This window comes from Bidens hawaiensis, unplaced genomic scaffold, assembly GCF_021521415.1.
Source record: "Bidens hawaiensis isolate Kalapana, Puna unplaced genomic scaffold, B.hawaiensis_p1.1 tig00011076_1, whole genome shotgun sequence".
Taxonomy (NCBI): Eukaryota; Viridiplantae; Streptophyta; class Magnoliopsida; order Asterales; family Asteraceae; genus Bidens; species Bidens hawaiensis.
In genome coordinates, this window is record NW_027491854.1 from 48,861 (window position 1) to 64,437 (window position 15,577).

Genomic DNA, 15,577 nt, shown 5'->3' on the forward strand with positions numbered 1-15,577 from the left:
CCCTGCGCCTGAACCCTCGTTACTGGCTGCTCCATCAGTGTAGAGTCGCCAGACATCATTGACGTCCTGTGCTGGGGAGGGTTGAGCCTCCTCCTGGCACTCTTTTTCCCGCGAAACGGGGACTTCTGCAATAAAATCGGCCAAGACCTGGCCTTTTATGGCTGGTCTTGGCTTGTACTTAATTGCATATTCTCCCAATTCAATTGCCCATTTGGCTAGACGTCCCGATAATTCGGGTTTGCCTAGAACATTTGAGAGTTTGAAGTTGGTGAGAATGGTGATTGGGTGGCCCTGGAAATATCGTCTTAACCTGCGTGAAGCGTGTATAAGTGCTAAGACCAATTTTTCGAGGGTAGAGTACCGGGTTTCTACGTCTGTTAGTACACGGCTAACATAATAGATTGGCATCTGGATGCCCTTTCGTTCTACTAGCAAGACTGCCCCGGTTGCTCTATCTGTTGCGGAAAGGTATAGGATTAACTCCTCTCCCGCTTGTGGTGCTGTAAGCGTTGGGAGTTCGATCAGGCGTGACCGAATCTCCTGAAAAGCTGCTTCTGCTTCTGGTGTCCAGCGGAAGTGTGTTTTCTTCAAGCAGTTTCTCAGTGTTGACACGAAAGGAAACGACTTATCCGCATGGTTTGCCAAGAAGCGATTAAGTGCGACTAGTCGCCCATTCAGTGTCTGAGCCTGTTTGATGGTGGTAGGTGATTCCATTTTAACAATGGCTTCGACCTTTTCAGGGTTCGCTCTAAAGCCATCTTTAGTAACAATGACTCCCAAGAACTTCCCTTCTTCCATCCCAAATGAACACTTGCTCGGGTTGAGCTTCATGTTTATCTTTCGGAGCGTGTTGAAAGTTTCTTCAATGTCTTTCAACATCGCCTCAGGCTCGAGGCTTTTGATGACCAAATCATCCATATAGACTTCCAAGTTTCTCCCGATTTAGGCATGAAACTCTTTGTCCATTAGTCGTTGGTACGTGGACCCTGCATTCTTAAGTCCGAATGGCATCATTTTATAACAAAATGTACCATCGGGCGTCCGAAATGCGGTTTTGTCCTGGTCATCAATGGCCATGTGGATTTGGTGGTACCCCTTATACGCATCCAAGAAGCATTTAAGGCGAAATGGCGCCAACGAATCCACTTTGAGATCAATTTCTGGTAACGGATAACAATCTTTGGGGCATGCTTTGTTCAAATCTTTGAAATCTATGCACATGCGCCATTGTTTGTCATTCTTCGGTACCATTACGGGATTTGCAACCCATGTTTGATATCTACTAACGCGTACGATGCCTGCGTCAAGGAGTTCCTTGACTTGGGTTCTACACGCGTTAGTTTGTTCAGGCCCCATTACCCTGCGCTTTTGTACGATTGGCGTAACAGCCGGATCGCATTTGAGCTTATGCTCCGCCATACTTCGGGGTACGCCAGTCATGTCAGCTGGTGTCCACGCAAAGATGTCAGCGTTTTTCTGCAGTAAGCGCTTGAGTAAGGTGCGGGTGGGATCAACAATTGTTGGTCCAATGGTAACGGCCTGGTCGGGGTATTTGCCATTGAAGGCCCATTTTTCCGGTTCAGTGACGGTTGGTTTAGCTTTCTTCGGTTTGGGTTTAGATGAGACAGATGCAATGCATACCTGGGGAATGCCAGAGATCATTGCTACACCCTCAGCTGTTGGCCATCCCATCATGCCGTGGACTGAAGATACCACGGCGTTGAATCTTGCCATCCCATCTCTTCCGAATAGGATGTCGTATGTATGGTGTGGCTTTTTCATCACGACAAAATCCACGTCTTCTGTGCGTGAATGATTCCCATCAGTAAGAGTAACGGGGAAAGATAGGATACCCAGGGGTGTTTCTGTACTGCCATCAAACCCTTCCATTGAAGCGTAGACCGTTTCCAAGCGTTCCTTGTCTTCATCATCCAGCTTATCAAAGAACTGCCTGTACATCACTGTCGACGAAGCGCCGTTGTCAGCAAGAGTGCGGGAGGTGATGTAGTGCCCCAGCTGGCTTCTGATGACGATGGGGCCTTCTTTGCTGGGGCCTCCTGGCACTCGCGGGAAGCGCACCTCAGCTTCCTTCCACGCGCATGGTTCCATCACCCGTCTTTTTCTTCCTCTGACCTTGCCATGAACCATGTTGATGCTGATGTCGACGGGCTTTCGTCCGTTACCTCTGTAGCGGTTGTCATTCCTTCCTCCCTTCCTGATCGATGCCACGAGATGTGCAAGCCTTCCATCCTTAACAAATGTTTCAATAATATCCTTCAAGGATGTGCACTCTTCAGTACCATGACCCTTTGTCCCGTGGAAATCACAGGATTTGCTTTGATCCGCATTAGGTTTCTGCCGGATCGATGGGGCTTTGGGCCATGGCAATTTTTCCGTGGCAAAAATCTCCGTGACGCTCTTTGTGAGTGGCGTCCACCGGTGTTTTCGATTTGAAGGGTGTGTGTTGTCCCTTCCGCCAACAAGAGGGCGAGAGCTGGATGAGGTGTCAAAGTTTACCCTTGACTGCCAAATACCTAGCCTCCTCTTTTTGTTCTGCCGGGCGATCCGGACGTTGTTCTCTCTTGTCCTCTGCGTGTAGAGGTGTGTACTCTGGGGAAGGTCCCTTCCCAGCTGCTTTTCCGTCTCGGCAAAGCGCTTTGCCGCCGTCATGATGGCATCCCATGTGGATGGCATGCCATCCTTACCCGTCAACGTGCGGATAAGTTCTGGGTATTCGGCGCCTTGGATGAAGGCGGCGCGAACCAGATCCTCACTTATGTTGCCGAGACTAAGCTTTTTGGAATTGAAGCGAGTGATGAAGTCTAGTAAAGATTCATCCTCCTCTCTCACGCAGTTGAGGATCGTCCACTGCTCTTCAGTGTACTTCCTCTGTTGGCTGAAGTGCTGGCTGAACTTGTTCTGAAAGTCCGCCCAGTCATATATGTGGTGGATCGGTAAACGATCGAACCATGCCCTGGCTGCTCCGACCAGAGTCATCTGGAACATGTAGCACCACGTGGGTTCCGTCCAGTTGCTGACGGTAGCCCCCGCAATGAACCTGTTCAGATGGTCGTCTGGGTCGGATAGACCATCATAAGTGCCAATGTTTGACATTTGTTTGGCACTTCTCGGGGCGATTGCCTCCGCAATGTCTCTTGCGAATTTTGACCTTCCTGCATTTGTAGCAGTTGGTCTAAAGGTTTTGGAGAAGTCACGCGGGTTTCTCTCCGCGATTGGTTTAAAAGCTTCCCCAAAATTCCTTTTTGGTTGGACGTCCGTGTCCTTACGCTTCCCTTTCGCCTTATGGCGAGGGTTCGCGTCGGTATCAGACTCCAACTCGTCTTCTGAATACTCGCAGTCACTGCTCATATTGAGGTGTTGGCGAGTACTGGTGAATTCGTCAGCCTGTTGAGCTGAACGCAAGCGTTCATCCAATTCGGCTTGGAATTCTCTTTGCCGTGCTTCGGCCCACGCCTTCACTTGTTCTAATGTTTGGCGAGGGACCTTCGTTCGTTTTTCCAGTTGGGTATCGGTGATCCCCAATGGAATATTTACTCCACTTGCCCCGGCTTGGGTAGTCGGGGTAGTGTTCGTAAGGATTGTATAACCGCCGGTGTTCCCCCCAGTTGCTGGGGTGGTTACCGGGGTTTCTTGGTCAGTTACAGGCCTTTGGACCAGAGTAACGTTAACCATTTCTTCAGAAATTGTGAAAACTAAAATAGTTCTAGCTTTTATGCACGGATGGCGCCAATGAAGAAACACTAAGTGACCCGATACAGATTATAGATAATCTGGGGGTTAAGTAATGTTTCCCACGAATGAGGTCTAGCTGAGAAGGCTGTTCTTCAGGAGACCTGCAAAACAAACACCGTAAGCTCGTCACTGAGAAGGGGGGGGCTCCTCCTTGTGACCACCCTCCGGCGTGAGAATCAGACTAGGTTGCTCTGAATATAAGTGTATATTAAGAGATTGCTAGATAACGGGATAGCAGATGATCTTACCATTCCAAGATATTGGAGTATTTATAGCCGAAGGTAGGTTTCCTAGAAGGTACAGCCGGCTGAATAGTATACCTGTTCAACCAACAGCGGACTATGCACAGGCCATACTGGTTGGTGGGTAGGTTACGGCCAACAGTAACAAAGTCGGCTGCACTATTCCACCAACTGTAGATTATGCACGTCCTACTTACTGTGGATTGTACGCAGGCCATGCTGGTTGGTGAATAGGTTACGGCCAACAGTAACACTATTCCACCAACTGTAGGCCGCGCATGCTCCTCAGTAAGGGTTGGTGAGTAGGCAGCGGCTAATAGTGACAAACAGTACTAGAGGGTGCTCCTCCTCGTCCTGTTGTCGATGAGCTGTCACCCTGTGATTGGCTCATGGGCTGTTCTGGTCAGATCGTCTGTCCTATCCATACTTTGGTAGGTATGGTACAAGAGATCTTTCAGAATCAGACTGGCTCATTTAGGCGGGATTGTTCCCGCCTTGCTCATTCCTTCATGTGACTACTGAAGTAGCTAATGTCTTGTGCGTGTAGCCCTGCTGTCTGCGGGTAGCCTTTCCTGATGGCTTGTATCCGCAACTGCGGGAACAGGCGGGGTACTTCACCATTGGGAGGCTTTCCCTGCGTGTTCAGCTTGTGTACTGCGCGTAAGATCCTATGAGCATGGTGGGTCCTGCGGGAGCAGATGGCCTTTGCGCAGACGTCCCTGTTCAAGGTGAGTCTTGCGGGACCAACTGGTCTCTGCTGGGACCTACCTCTTCATCACAGTAACTTTTATGTCAGTTTTGAACCTAATGGTTCATTGGCCCGGGTTCAACCCGCTACTGTCACTTCAAGTTTCTATCAACCGCCACAGGTTCAGTCCGGGCCCACCCTTGATACTTCAACGGGTGCTCTTGTTATAGTCCCGCAAGAACCTGCCAAATTCGAGACTAAATCCACTGTTTGGGCTGATACGTTGAACCGCGGGCTCGGGCTCGTTAACCTCAATATAGCCGGATGTAAGTTAACGTGTACCGCCCATTTTGTGTTGTTTAATTTTGATGTTGAACATATGTTAATAGTGAATCTTTGTCGTATGAACAGCTAAAACGAACTCGTTGTCGGATATTGGAGTGTACTTTGAAGCTTTAAATAAGAAAGATAAAAGAATGTTGAAGTGTTGTAAACAACACATTTTTAAAAAAACATTTTTTTAATAAATTCATACACACATATCACTTTGTTAAGTTTATTAGAATAATAGTTGATAGGAATGCAATTAATTAATCTTTAAATCAGCCATTCACTTGTGTTCAAGTGATATGCACTTTGATCCCTAATTTCAACTATAATTCCTTACATTCATTGATAAAAATAAATAGAAGAAGCTATTATTAGTATTGTTCATCATCAAAATAACTTCTCTAAAAATCAACCTCCATATCAAATAATCAAATCTTCTTGATCACTGTATCATCCCCTTTGCTAATGCTGCTACTACTAGCCACTAAATGTGTTTTGTTTGAACTCGCATCACCGTTTTCTTCGTCTAAATATCTGGTTAGATCTGCTGTTTCATCTGCATTGTTTTCTTTATCGAACCTGCAAAAAGTCACACGTCGCAAAAAAAAAAAGTCAAACATCGTAATTTCACATGATAAAGGTTTCTACTTTTTTACTATTGAAGGGTGTTTTGGTCATTTGACTAATAGTCAACGTTATATTAAGCAAGTGTTATTAAATAACATGTACCCTGAATAAACAACGAGCCCAATAGCAACGGCAACAAAGGCTACGAAATACATCCAATCAACCTGATGATCAAACTCAAAAGTCAAAGTCAAAAGTTAAAGCCAACATTATATTTTCTTTTCATTGTGGAATTTTTACAAACCTTTTCATGGTAAGCAAAGATACGAATCAAGACCGACCACATGTCAGATGTCAGCAAAGACAGATTTAGCATTGTCGATCCACTCATCTACAAATGAAACCACAAGAATAAACAAAGGGCAAAAAAGTAACTGTAACTATAAAACTTTTCAAAAATATAAACATCGCAGTTTTTCAAATTCTTACCTTTAGCAAAACAGGGACACCTGAGTAAAATAGAAACATTGCTGCTGCAAATCCCATGTATGGAAGCAACTAAAAAGTCAAACAAATAAATATCTAACATTAGAAAATCGATACGTTAAGTGTTTATTATATTATAAAGTCCAAATGCAGATTAATGAAGCTAGTTTTATCATTTAAAAGTGGCTTAAAAAGACATTGACTAGTTGACTATTTGTTAAATGTCTAATATACCCTTTTAAAAAAAACGTTAAAAAGATTGTGTTGATGACTGATGATGACAATGGAAAATAAAGTAACTTTAACATTTATCTTTATATTTCATAATATTATATTTATGTACGATAAATACATATGCAAACATTTGTGTGCATAGAGACAGATGGAGAAATTACTGATCCTGCAGACCAATGGATGGATTTGAGTTCCTCGCGCTCAAGTATGCTTCTATTGACATTGTTAAAGAACTCAAATGTAAAGCAAAAAAAGACTACACATTATATATAAGCAATTTGACCATGAAATTATTAAGGATACATTTGAATGCCACTGAAGATAGCACCGAAGAGTCCTAACATCGCCATAAGTTCAATCCTATCAGCGGTTTTCACAAAGAACTCCTGCACAAGCATAAAAACATTTAATATTAAGATTGACTATAGTCAACACACACACACACAAATATATGTTTAAATCAAGATATCATACAAGTCAATCAAGATATTAATGTATCCCTTTGACCAAAAACAAAACGCTTACCTCGCTAACATTACTAACAGCATAAAGTGTGGCCCCCGCAACCACCAAAAAGTCCCCTTTAATAGGATTGCTTCCGCTTTCTGAGAAGGTAATAATTTTAAATGAATAAATTTCATAAAAAGTGTATGGTTTTTTTTATAAAATGACAATATACTTACGTGTGCGGTCATCTGCATGAACATCTGAGAAAATAACGAGCACGAGACCAGCAATACAAATAGCAACACCTGCAATTTTCTTGTACCTGTACTTGGTCTTTAGGAAGAGCCACGTCAGCAATATGACCGAGGGGATTGACCAACAATCGAGCAGCATTATACTCGTTATTGATGTGTACTGATATGCCTTCACCACTGTTGACCAGTAGAAAAAAAAGTCAACATATTTTTCCCTTATATACTTGCATTATTGTTACAAAATTCTTACCAAGATAATTCGCCTCGACGTCTACAAGTCCAAGAAGTAAATAATAATACCATCTGGCCTGCGAATGATTTGATATATTGGAACAGAATTTATCAAATGGTAACCACTTGTGCACAGAATTGTTAAAATAAATAGTTAAAACAATAAAAAAACCAAAACTCAATGATCGCAAGGTACCTGTAGTTAGGCCTGTAAATGAACCGAACGTTAATTGGACCGTTCATAAATTGTTTGATGGAAAGTTCATTTATGGACGTTTATTTATAAATAAACAAACATGAACAAAAAGTTTTGTTCATTCAGTTATATAAGCGAACACGAGCATTTGTGTATGTTCATTAGTTTACGTTTGTTTTCGTTCATTTATGTTCATTAACATATTCAATTAAAATTTTGGGCCCACTACATGTTACTCTAGTTTTAATAACTTAAAGTTCAACTTTGTTGTTCACATTTACTTTTATTGGTTTTAACTTTTTTATGTTTGTTCATCTATGATCAGTTATGTTCGTGAACCTTTCATTTATATTGTTAACAAACAAACCCGAAAATATTCATTTTCTTCACAAACGAACAAGAAAACTTTGTTCATTTAAATGTTCTTGTTCGGTCGTTTGTTAGGTTAAAGTTAAACGAACGAACATGACCATAAATAAACAAATACATAATGAGTATGAGTAAATAGTTACCTTCAGCCCACTTCCTCTGTATATTAAGATTCCTCCATAAACAATTGCTAGCATCACATAGTTAGCTAAAGACTGTGAAGTAGGTGCATTGATCCCTGTGTCACAAAATAAGACATAAATAAATTATACACAATGATCCCTAATAAAAACACAAACAAATGGTATGAATTAGAAGAACAGAACATACTTTTATGATTTTATCACTTTATGTATTACATCATTCAAAATATCCACAAAGTGAGTGATCTTATTATAAAAAAAATGGTTATTTTTTGTATTCATATATCTCAATAAGCCCAAAATATCCAGTTCCCATTTCTAGTGTATGTTTTTGGCATTTTTCACAATAAAAATGCTTAAAAAAAGTTAATCACTCAAAAAGTTAATCAAAGACCAAAGCATAATTCCATTTAAAATTAGTAAATTACAATTTGCAGCATCAAACACCTTCACTTTTCACATGCTAAATAAAAACACATCTGGACAACAAAAACCACTAAAGAGACCATTTTTTTATCAAACAAAAAACCCCTTTTGCATAATTCAATATTATTATTTTAATGGCGTATCAAACACCTTCATTAAAAAAACTGAATTTCATCTTTTCTGAACAAAGATAGCCACAAAACAAAAAACCAAATAGAGCCCATATAATAAAAAAAACACAAACCTCTTCTAGCAAGCTCAGATGATGAGAATCCAGTGGATGTAATAAGAAGTGAAAGAATTTGTCCCAATACAAGACCAACCACTATCTTGTTCCTCAAAATCTCCTTCAAATTAACCATGATTAACTTATAAAGACTCCACCTTTTTCAAGAATCAAGAAAACCCAATTCAAGAAACCTCAATTTGGGTAGTTTAAAACCCAATTTCACAATAAAAATGGTGAATTTGAAATACCCAGATGGAGATATTAAGTGGGTAGGTTTGGAAAGTGAAAAAGAATTGAAATCATCGACGAAAAATGATTGCTTTAGCCGGTAAGTAGCAAGTCAACCTCAATGATGCGATGTTAAATAAATAGGTGTAGAATCAAGAAAATGAGACGGTTGAAAATGAGAGTGTTTAATAAATAAAAAAGTAATAATAATAATAATTAAAAGAATGGCTGTAACGAAGTCCAAAAGGTTTTTATGAGTGACTGCGATTGGTGATCTCGAGCCGCAGAGATTGGTGACTGATAATTTGGTCATTTTGCTTTTTTTGGTTTATGCCAGTTCTTTTTTATTCTTTAAGCATATGTGCTTACTTTTTTGGATTTGGGAAACATTGAATATGGTATTAATTCAGGTTGAATTTTGTTTTTTTTTTTAAACGATGAATTTCGTGTGTGTCTGGCTCTTTAAATTTGGAGACTTCAGTTGTCTCATTCTGTTCAGATTATGTTATCTTAACCGAGTTCACACTGACTTTAGAGTTTCGTTTGGACATTCACCTGGAAAACCATACCACATTGTTCCATCACAAGAGCATAACCCTTTGACGTACTACAACGTAGAACGAAAACCCGAGTGAGCTCTATGGATTTAATGGATGTTTGAATAATTGAATGAATTATGATATGAACTTTAATTGTAAAAAATTTAATCATTTCTTAGCAAATATTCATGTTTAACTATTTGAAATTCAATGCTAATTTGCATATAAAGAACATAATTTATTAGAGCACAGCTCATGGATGGTAGCAGAGGCAGTGACTAACACGGAAGAAAAACTTAATTTAACTTACGATTTGATAAACTAAAATTTTTTATTATTGATATAATTTGATAATGACATTTCATTTGACTAAAAATATAATCTTATAACAAAAGATGAATATAAGATGAATAGATGATTGAATGAAAATATAACTTATTATACAATTTAAAGGATTAAATATTTATTATATAAATAAGATGATTATGTGTGTTGATGTTTCAGTTGATATGACATATATCTAGCAAAAATATAATCTTATAACATAAACTATTGCTATATTGCATTGCATTGCATTGCATTGCATTACATTGTATTACGTAGCGTTCAATTACATATATAAATAGTATGCAAGTGGTTTAGTATAAAAATATACTATTATTGTAATTCTTTAAGTTGTTTGAGTTCAACAAGAAAAGGATTGTTGTATTCTTTGTAAAATAAATATAAAGACACTATGAAACGTGGTAAATAAATATATTTGAACGACATGCAAATTAAGTTATAATTTTTAAAAGAGAGAACATGACTAGAAACTTATTCGTTAAACCATGTTATAAAGGTTCTTAAATAAATGTTAGTTTTTACAAACATGCTAAAACATTTAAAATGTTTGTTTTTCTATTTTATTAAATTATAGTAAATGTAATTCTATCATGTATTATCATTGCAGGGATCACACATCTCATACTTGTGAGACCAGGTTGCGTGCTTGCATCTTGAACGGTGATATTAGTATTTGTTTTATCAGAGATTGTCACTTATTATAGACTAGAGTTGTGGAAGTTTGTTGCTTGTGGCAAACCACTTTAACCTATATATGCCAGTCATGACTCTGTAAATTGAAGACGTTGCGATAGTAAGATTGAACGCTTATTGGTGTTCTTTATAAGTTCATGATGGCTATACTATATGTAGTGGTTAGTTGTGATAGTAATACCGAATGCGAGATAGTACATGGCGGAGTAACTTCATATTGTAATATATACAAAATATACATATAATTGAGGCATCAAATTTTGTAAATATAGATTTGTAAGTACAAGTAAACTTTTTTTATTAGATGAATGGATTCTTGGTAATAAATTGATTCTTCAAATGCCAATAATTCCATTTGCAAAATGAAGGAATAAATTAGGCTGGAAAAAGAGGAATAAAATGTTCTGGTCTGGCATCTCAAGCAGTGTTGATGACTCCATCTTTATCTTTCTCAACATCTTTATCTTTCTCAAGTAATACTATCTCCATACAAAGATATGAAACCTCTACTGAGGTTGATTTGAAATTTTACACGACAACACTATATAGCATCATTCAAGCACATCAAGCGCATAGGTTATATTGTCTGAAACATCTTTATGAATCTTAATTTTACTTTCGGATTTAGGTATTTCAATTGGTAGTCGACATCCATCGGATAATTCGAAAAACAAGAACTAGTACAAGTTTTTCTGTTGCGTGTGTGAGATCTAAGAGAGTAGTAAAAATCCAATGTCATTGTCATCAAAACTGGTACAAATACATAAGTTCCTCAAACTAAATACACAATTATTAAACAAAATCCAAGCCCTAAGAAAACATTACATCCCAATTTATCAACTCGTTACCTTTTTTACCCCTAACATCTTGTTAATGGCACCAACATAGGCCCTAACACTGGAGATAACAATATCCATAGATGCACCTGTCCCACTGCCATCAACAAAAGCCACACATATTCATTCATACAGTTAAAACGACAGTTGTAAATTCACAAATAATAGTAATAATGTAAATCCGAGTTTTGCTTCTTACCTATATGTCCTCGCAATTTGTTCTCCAGAAGCATGAGTCGTTGTGTGATCATCTTCTGCAGAAATCACAACACGCGTGCTGGCTATTGCATCAATGCCAGCAGTCACTGCAGTCATCGAGTATTCAAGAAGTTTTATAGGAGCCTGTAAAACACATTTATTAGAATCAGATAATAATTATAATTACAAAGAAATTTATAATCTCAAATTAGTTTGACAATTATACCTTCACAATGAGATCAACTGCCTTATAAGCTGCATCAACCGGTCCTGTTCCGGTAGAACATGAAATTTTTTTCATTCCCATCATTATCTATTAACTTAACTGTTGCGGTTGAAAGACCTAAAGTCCCGCATGTAACCTGTAAACTGTGATTAGTTTCAACTAATGTAAATCATTAAAAAATTAAAACCGTACATATGAAAGTGGGACCCACCTGTACAACAGTAGGCTGGAAAACCTCATCTGATACCAATGCTTTTAAATCATCATCAGTTATAACCTTTTTCATTTCAGCAACCGATTTAAACCGCCAAAACAGATCATTAAGTTCCCTCCCATCAATGTCATAACCAAGCTGAATATAATTGATATTTAAACATAAAATAAGTTTAACGCATAACAATAAAGCTAATACATAATTATAGATCAATGAGTTTAATACTACACTTTACCTCTAAAAGTTTAGATTTCAAAGCATGTCGCCCACTGACAAACAATATTTGAAAATTAGTTACACTTAATGAAAAGTAAACAAACTGTAATTCAGAATACCTAAGTTTTCCAAGTGTCAGACCGGATTCATTTGATCTATAAAGACCAATATCTTCAGGAGACATGATTTCATAGGTACTTTTATTCTTCAACACTCCATCTTGATGGATTCCACTTTCATGGGCAAAAGCATTAGCACCAACAATAGCCTTATGAGGCTGCACTTGCAGCCCACTGTATTCTTCCACCTAAATTATAACAATCAAATGAGGTTTTAAATGTTAAAAATAACCTTTTTAGAGTAAATTACGCTTTTGGTTTAGGAAATTTGACATATCATGCATTGAGGTTTAAATTTTATAGCATTTCGGTCCCTCGTGCAAATTCCAGCATTTTTTTCGTTAAATAGATGGGCAATTCAGTCCTTTTACACCTAAGAATTATTTGAGTAATTTAAGAAGACTATTTTTAATTGAAGGGCTAATTGTGTAAATAGTCTTCATAAACTACACAAATGGACATAAATTATGTAAATGACTGAATTTACCTTTTATTTAACAAAAAGAAAATGGATGGGGCTAGTACCAGAGACTGATAGGGTCATAGAACCTGTCAAAAGATTCATTTTTTCACTGAAACAATTAAAGAGACCAAATGGCCCAAATCACTGACAAAAGTGTAATTTACTCTTTTTTATGATAAACATATAAAAAGTTCAAAACTTTGATATATACCATCTTGCTAGCCATGACAATATGTCTTGTATTGATACCAGTATAAAGACCACCTAATAATTCTCCTTTGCACTTTAAAGTCATAACCACTTCTTCCAAAGAAGCATTACCGGCTCTCTCACCAATCCCATTTATGGTACATTCTAATTGTCTTGCACCATTATAAGCTCCCTATAATTCACATAAATTAGCACAGGAAAGTTATAAAAAGTTAAAAACTTATATAAACATACCTCTAAAGTATTGGCTGTAGAAAGTCCTAGATCATTCTGGCAATGAGTAGAAATGATAACATTCTCAATCCCGGGTGTATTGGCTTTTATGTCAGCAATAAGCTGACCAAATTCACGAGGCCAGTTGTAACCGACAGTGTCGGGTATGTTAAGAGTGGTTGCACCTGCTTTAGTAACCTCTCTCAATATCTCATACAAAAATTCCCTCTCTGATCTGTTAACAAAACAAAACACAAATCCGTATTTCATAAAAATCAGACAAATATATATTAAACAAATTTATTGACTTTATATAATTATTGAAAATTCAAACCAAGAACTGAATAAATCACAAAAAGAATTAGAATTGCAAAACCTTAAACCCTGAACTATAACACTAACATCCATAATGCACATAGAAACCCTAGCCCTAATCGAAGCAAGTTGGAAGAATTAGAGCCAATCCAAACAAAATTAGGGCTAAATCACGGTCACTTACTTTAATACTAAGCAAAATAATGGTGCTTATTCTTCAAAATTAGTGTTAAATCACGGTCACTTACTTTAACACTGCAAAATATCTGGGATTATTCTTCAAAATTAGGGCGTAACCATGGTTATTTACCTTAACTCTGAGCATCATGTATGCATATTCTTCAATGCGATAGCTAAATCATGGTAATTTACCTTAATTCTGAGCAAAATAATATGCATATTCTTCAAACCTAAAGCTAAACCATGGTAATTTACCTTAATTCTGAGCAAAATAATATGCATGTTCTTCAAAACGAGCTAAATCATGGTAATTTACCTCAATTCTGAGCAACATACTATGCATATTCTTCAAAACTAGAGCTAAATCATGGTAATTTACCTTAACTCTGAGCAAAATAATATGCATATTGTTCAAAACTAGAGTAATTTACCTTAACTCTGAGCGAAATAATATGCATATTCTTCAAAACTAGAGTATTTTACCTTAACTCTGAGCGAAATAATGTGCATATTCTCCAAAACTAGAGCTAAATCATTGTAATTTACCTAAATTCTAAGCAAATAATATGCATATTCTTCAAAACTAGAACTAAATCATGGTAAATTAGAACAGAGCCAAACATAATAAACCTAAATCATGGTGCTTATTCTTCAAAATGCACATGCAATTACAGAAACAAACATAACATAACATAAATCCACAATGCACATACAAACCCTAACCCTAACAACCAAATTAATCAAAATTGAGGCCAAATCATATAACGAATTACCAAAACTCTAATAAAAAACAATATGTCAATTCTTCAAAATGCAGATGCAATTAATTAATTAATCAAACATATAACAATCAACACACCTTCCAGCATCTTCCGGACTAAACTCAACATCATTACACCCCAAACTCCTCGCATACGCCACCATACTCCTCGCCTTATCCACCACTTGCTCCTTACTCATCTTCAGCTTATACTGCATATGAATCTCACTCGTCGCAATAAACGTATGAATCCTCGGGTACCTCGCATCCTTCACCGCCTCCCACGCCTTATCAATATCATTCTTATTACACCTCGCCAGTCCACATATCACCAACGTCACGTGCGATTAATTTGACGGCTTCGAGATCGGCTTGGGAGGAAGCCGGGAAGCCGGCTTCGATGATGTCGACGCCGAGCTTGGAGAGTTGGCGTGCGATGTCGAGTTTTTCCTTTGTGGTCATTGTGGCGCCTGGTGACTGTTCTCCGTCGCGGAGAGTGGTGTCGAAGATGCGGATGTAGTTAGGGTTTGGGGTGTAGTCTGGACGGCGGGAGCAGAGGATTGGGAAGGTGGTTCGAGGTTTGAAATGGAGGAGAGTGGAGTATGTGGTGGTGGTGGTGTGAGAAAGACGCGCCGCCATGGGGACTGTAGTAGTGTAGTCTGTGTATGGGAGTAGCGAAGTGTTTTACGTTTCTGTTTTATAGGTGGGAACAGGGAAGGCGACCATTGCGGCGTTGGTTCGTGGCTTCGACTCTGTAGCTTTACATTATTATTAAAATAATATTTCTTTAATCAAAATTTATAATGAAAATTTCTGAAAATACCGGGCAGTGGCCAAGGATAGTTAGGGCCAGGGGTGGTCCCGGCCCCTCCGTTTTTCTGCACAATAGTATAACTTTACCCGTTTTCGTTCGAAATGTTTATACGTCATGTAAATTTACCTGTTTTCAACTAAAAATTTGATCATGCCCCCCTCCGTTTACGGTTTTTTCAATGTGTATTTTCATCCGGCCCCCTCGACATCTTCATCCAAGCTTTGCCACTGATACCGGGGGTTTTAAAACTCCTTCACGGTGCCACATCATCGCTACGTCATCGTCACATAGGAAACGGGGCTTCGAAGCTATTCTTTATAACGCTACGTTGTGATTTAATATCATTTACCATGTTATATATATTTATATACTAAACGAGTGCCTGCACGATGCAGCGGGAAATACGAACCTTG

At 38.2% G+C, this 15,577-nt stretch overlaps 1 protein-coding gene and 1 pseudogene across 2 annotated transcripts; both read right to left on the reverse strand.

Moving 5' to 3' along the window:
• Nucleotides 1–5,270: 5,270 nt before the first annotated feature.
• Nucleotides 5,271–8,949, reverse strand: LOC143537001 (uncharacterized). The gene is made up of 11 exons (XM_077030869.1): nucleotides 8,611–8,949; nucleotides 7,941–8,035; nucleotides 7,252–7,309; nucleotides 6,984–7,178; nucleotides 6,826–6,905; nucleotides 6,604–6,686; nucleotides 6,462–6,513; nucleotides 6,070–6,138; nucleotides 5,885–5,971; nucleotides 5,743–5,804; nucleotides 5,271–5,592 (listed from the first exon to the last, which is right to left on the reverse strand). The coding sequence occupies exons 1-11, from the start codon at nucleotides 8,726–8,728 to the stop codon at nucleotides 5,442–5,444; spliced, it is 1,050 nt and encodes a 349-aa protein (XP_076886984.1). The 5' UTR covers nucleotides 8,729–8,949; the 3' UTR covers nucleotides 5,271–5,441.
• A 2,175-nt stretch (nucleotides 8,950–11,124) lies between these two features.
• On the reverse strand, nucleotides 11,125–14,989 carry LOC143536997 (2-isopropylmalate synthase A-like; annotated as a pseudogene). Its single transcript, XR_013135973.1, has 8 exons — nucleotides 14,450–14,989; nucleotides 13,117–13,330; nucleotides 12,884–13,054; nucleotides 12,210–12,397; nucleotides 12,110–12,143; nucleotides 11,661–12,012; nucleotides 11,436–11,578; nucleotides 11,125–11,333 (listed from the first exon to the last, which is right to left on the reverse strand). The product of XR_013135973.1 is annotated as a 2-isopropylmalate synthase A-like (transcript).
• Between the last annotated feature and the right edge of the window lie 588 nt (nucleotides 14,990–15,577).

Excerpts from the sequence above, each read along its gene's own strand:
- LOC143537001 (XM_077030869.1), bottom strand. The coding sequence starts at position 8,728 with ATGGTTAATTTGAAGGAGATTTTGAGGAACAAGATAGTGGTTGGTCTT. Across the intron at positions 7,310-7,940 it reads ACAGAGGAAGTGGGCTGAAG|GCCAGATGGTATTATTATTT; the intron begins GTAACTATTTAC and ends AATCATTCGCAG. Across the intron at positions 6,139-6,461 it reads TCCATTGGTCTGCAGGATCA|TTGCTTCCATACATGGGATT; the intron begins GTAATTTCTCCA and ends TTGACTTTTTAG.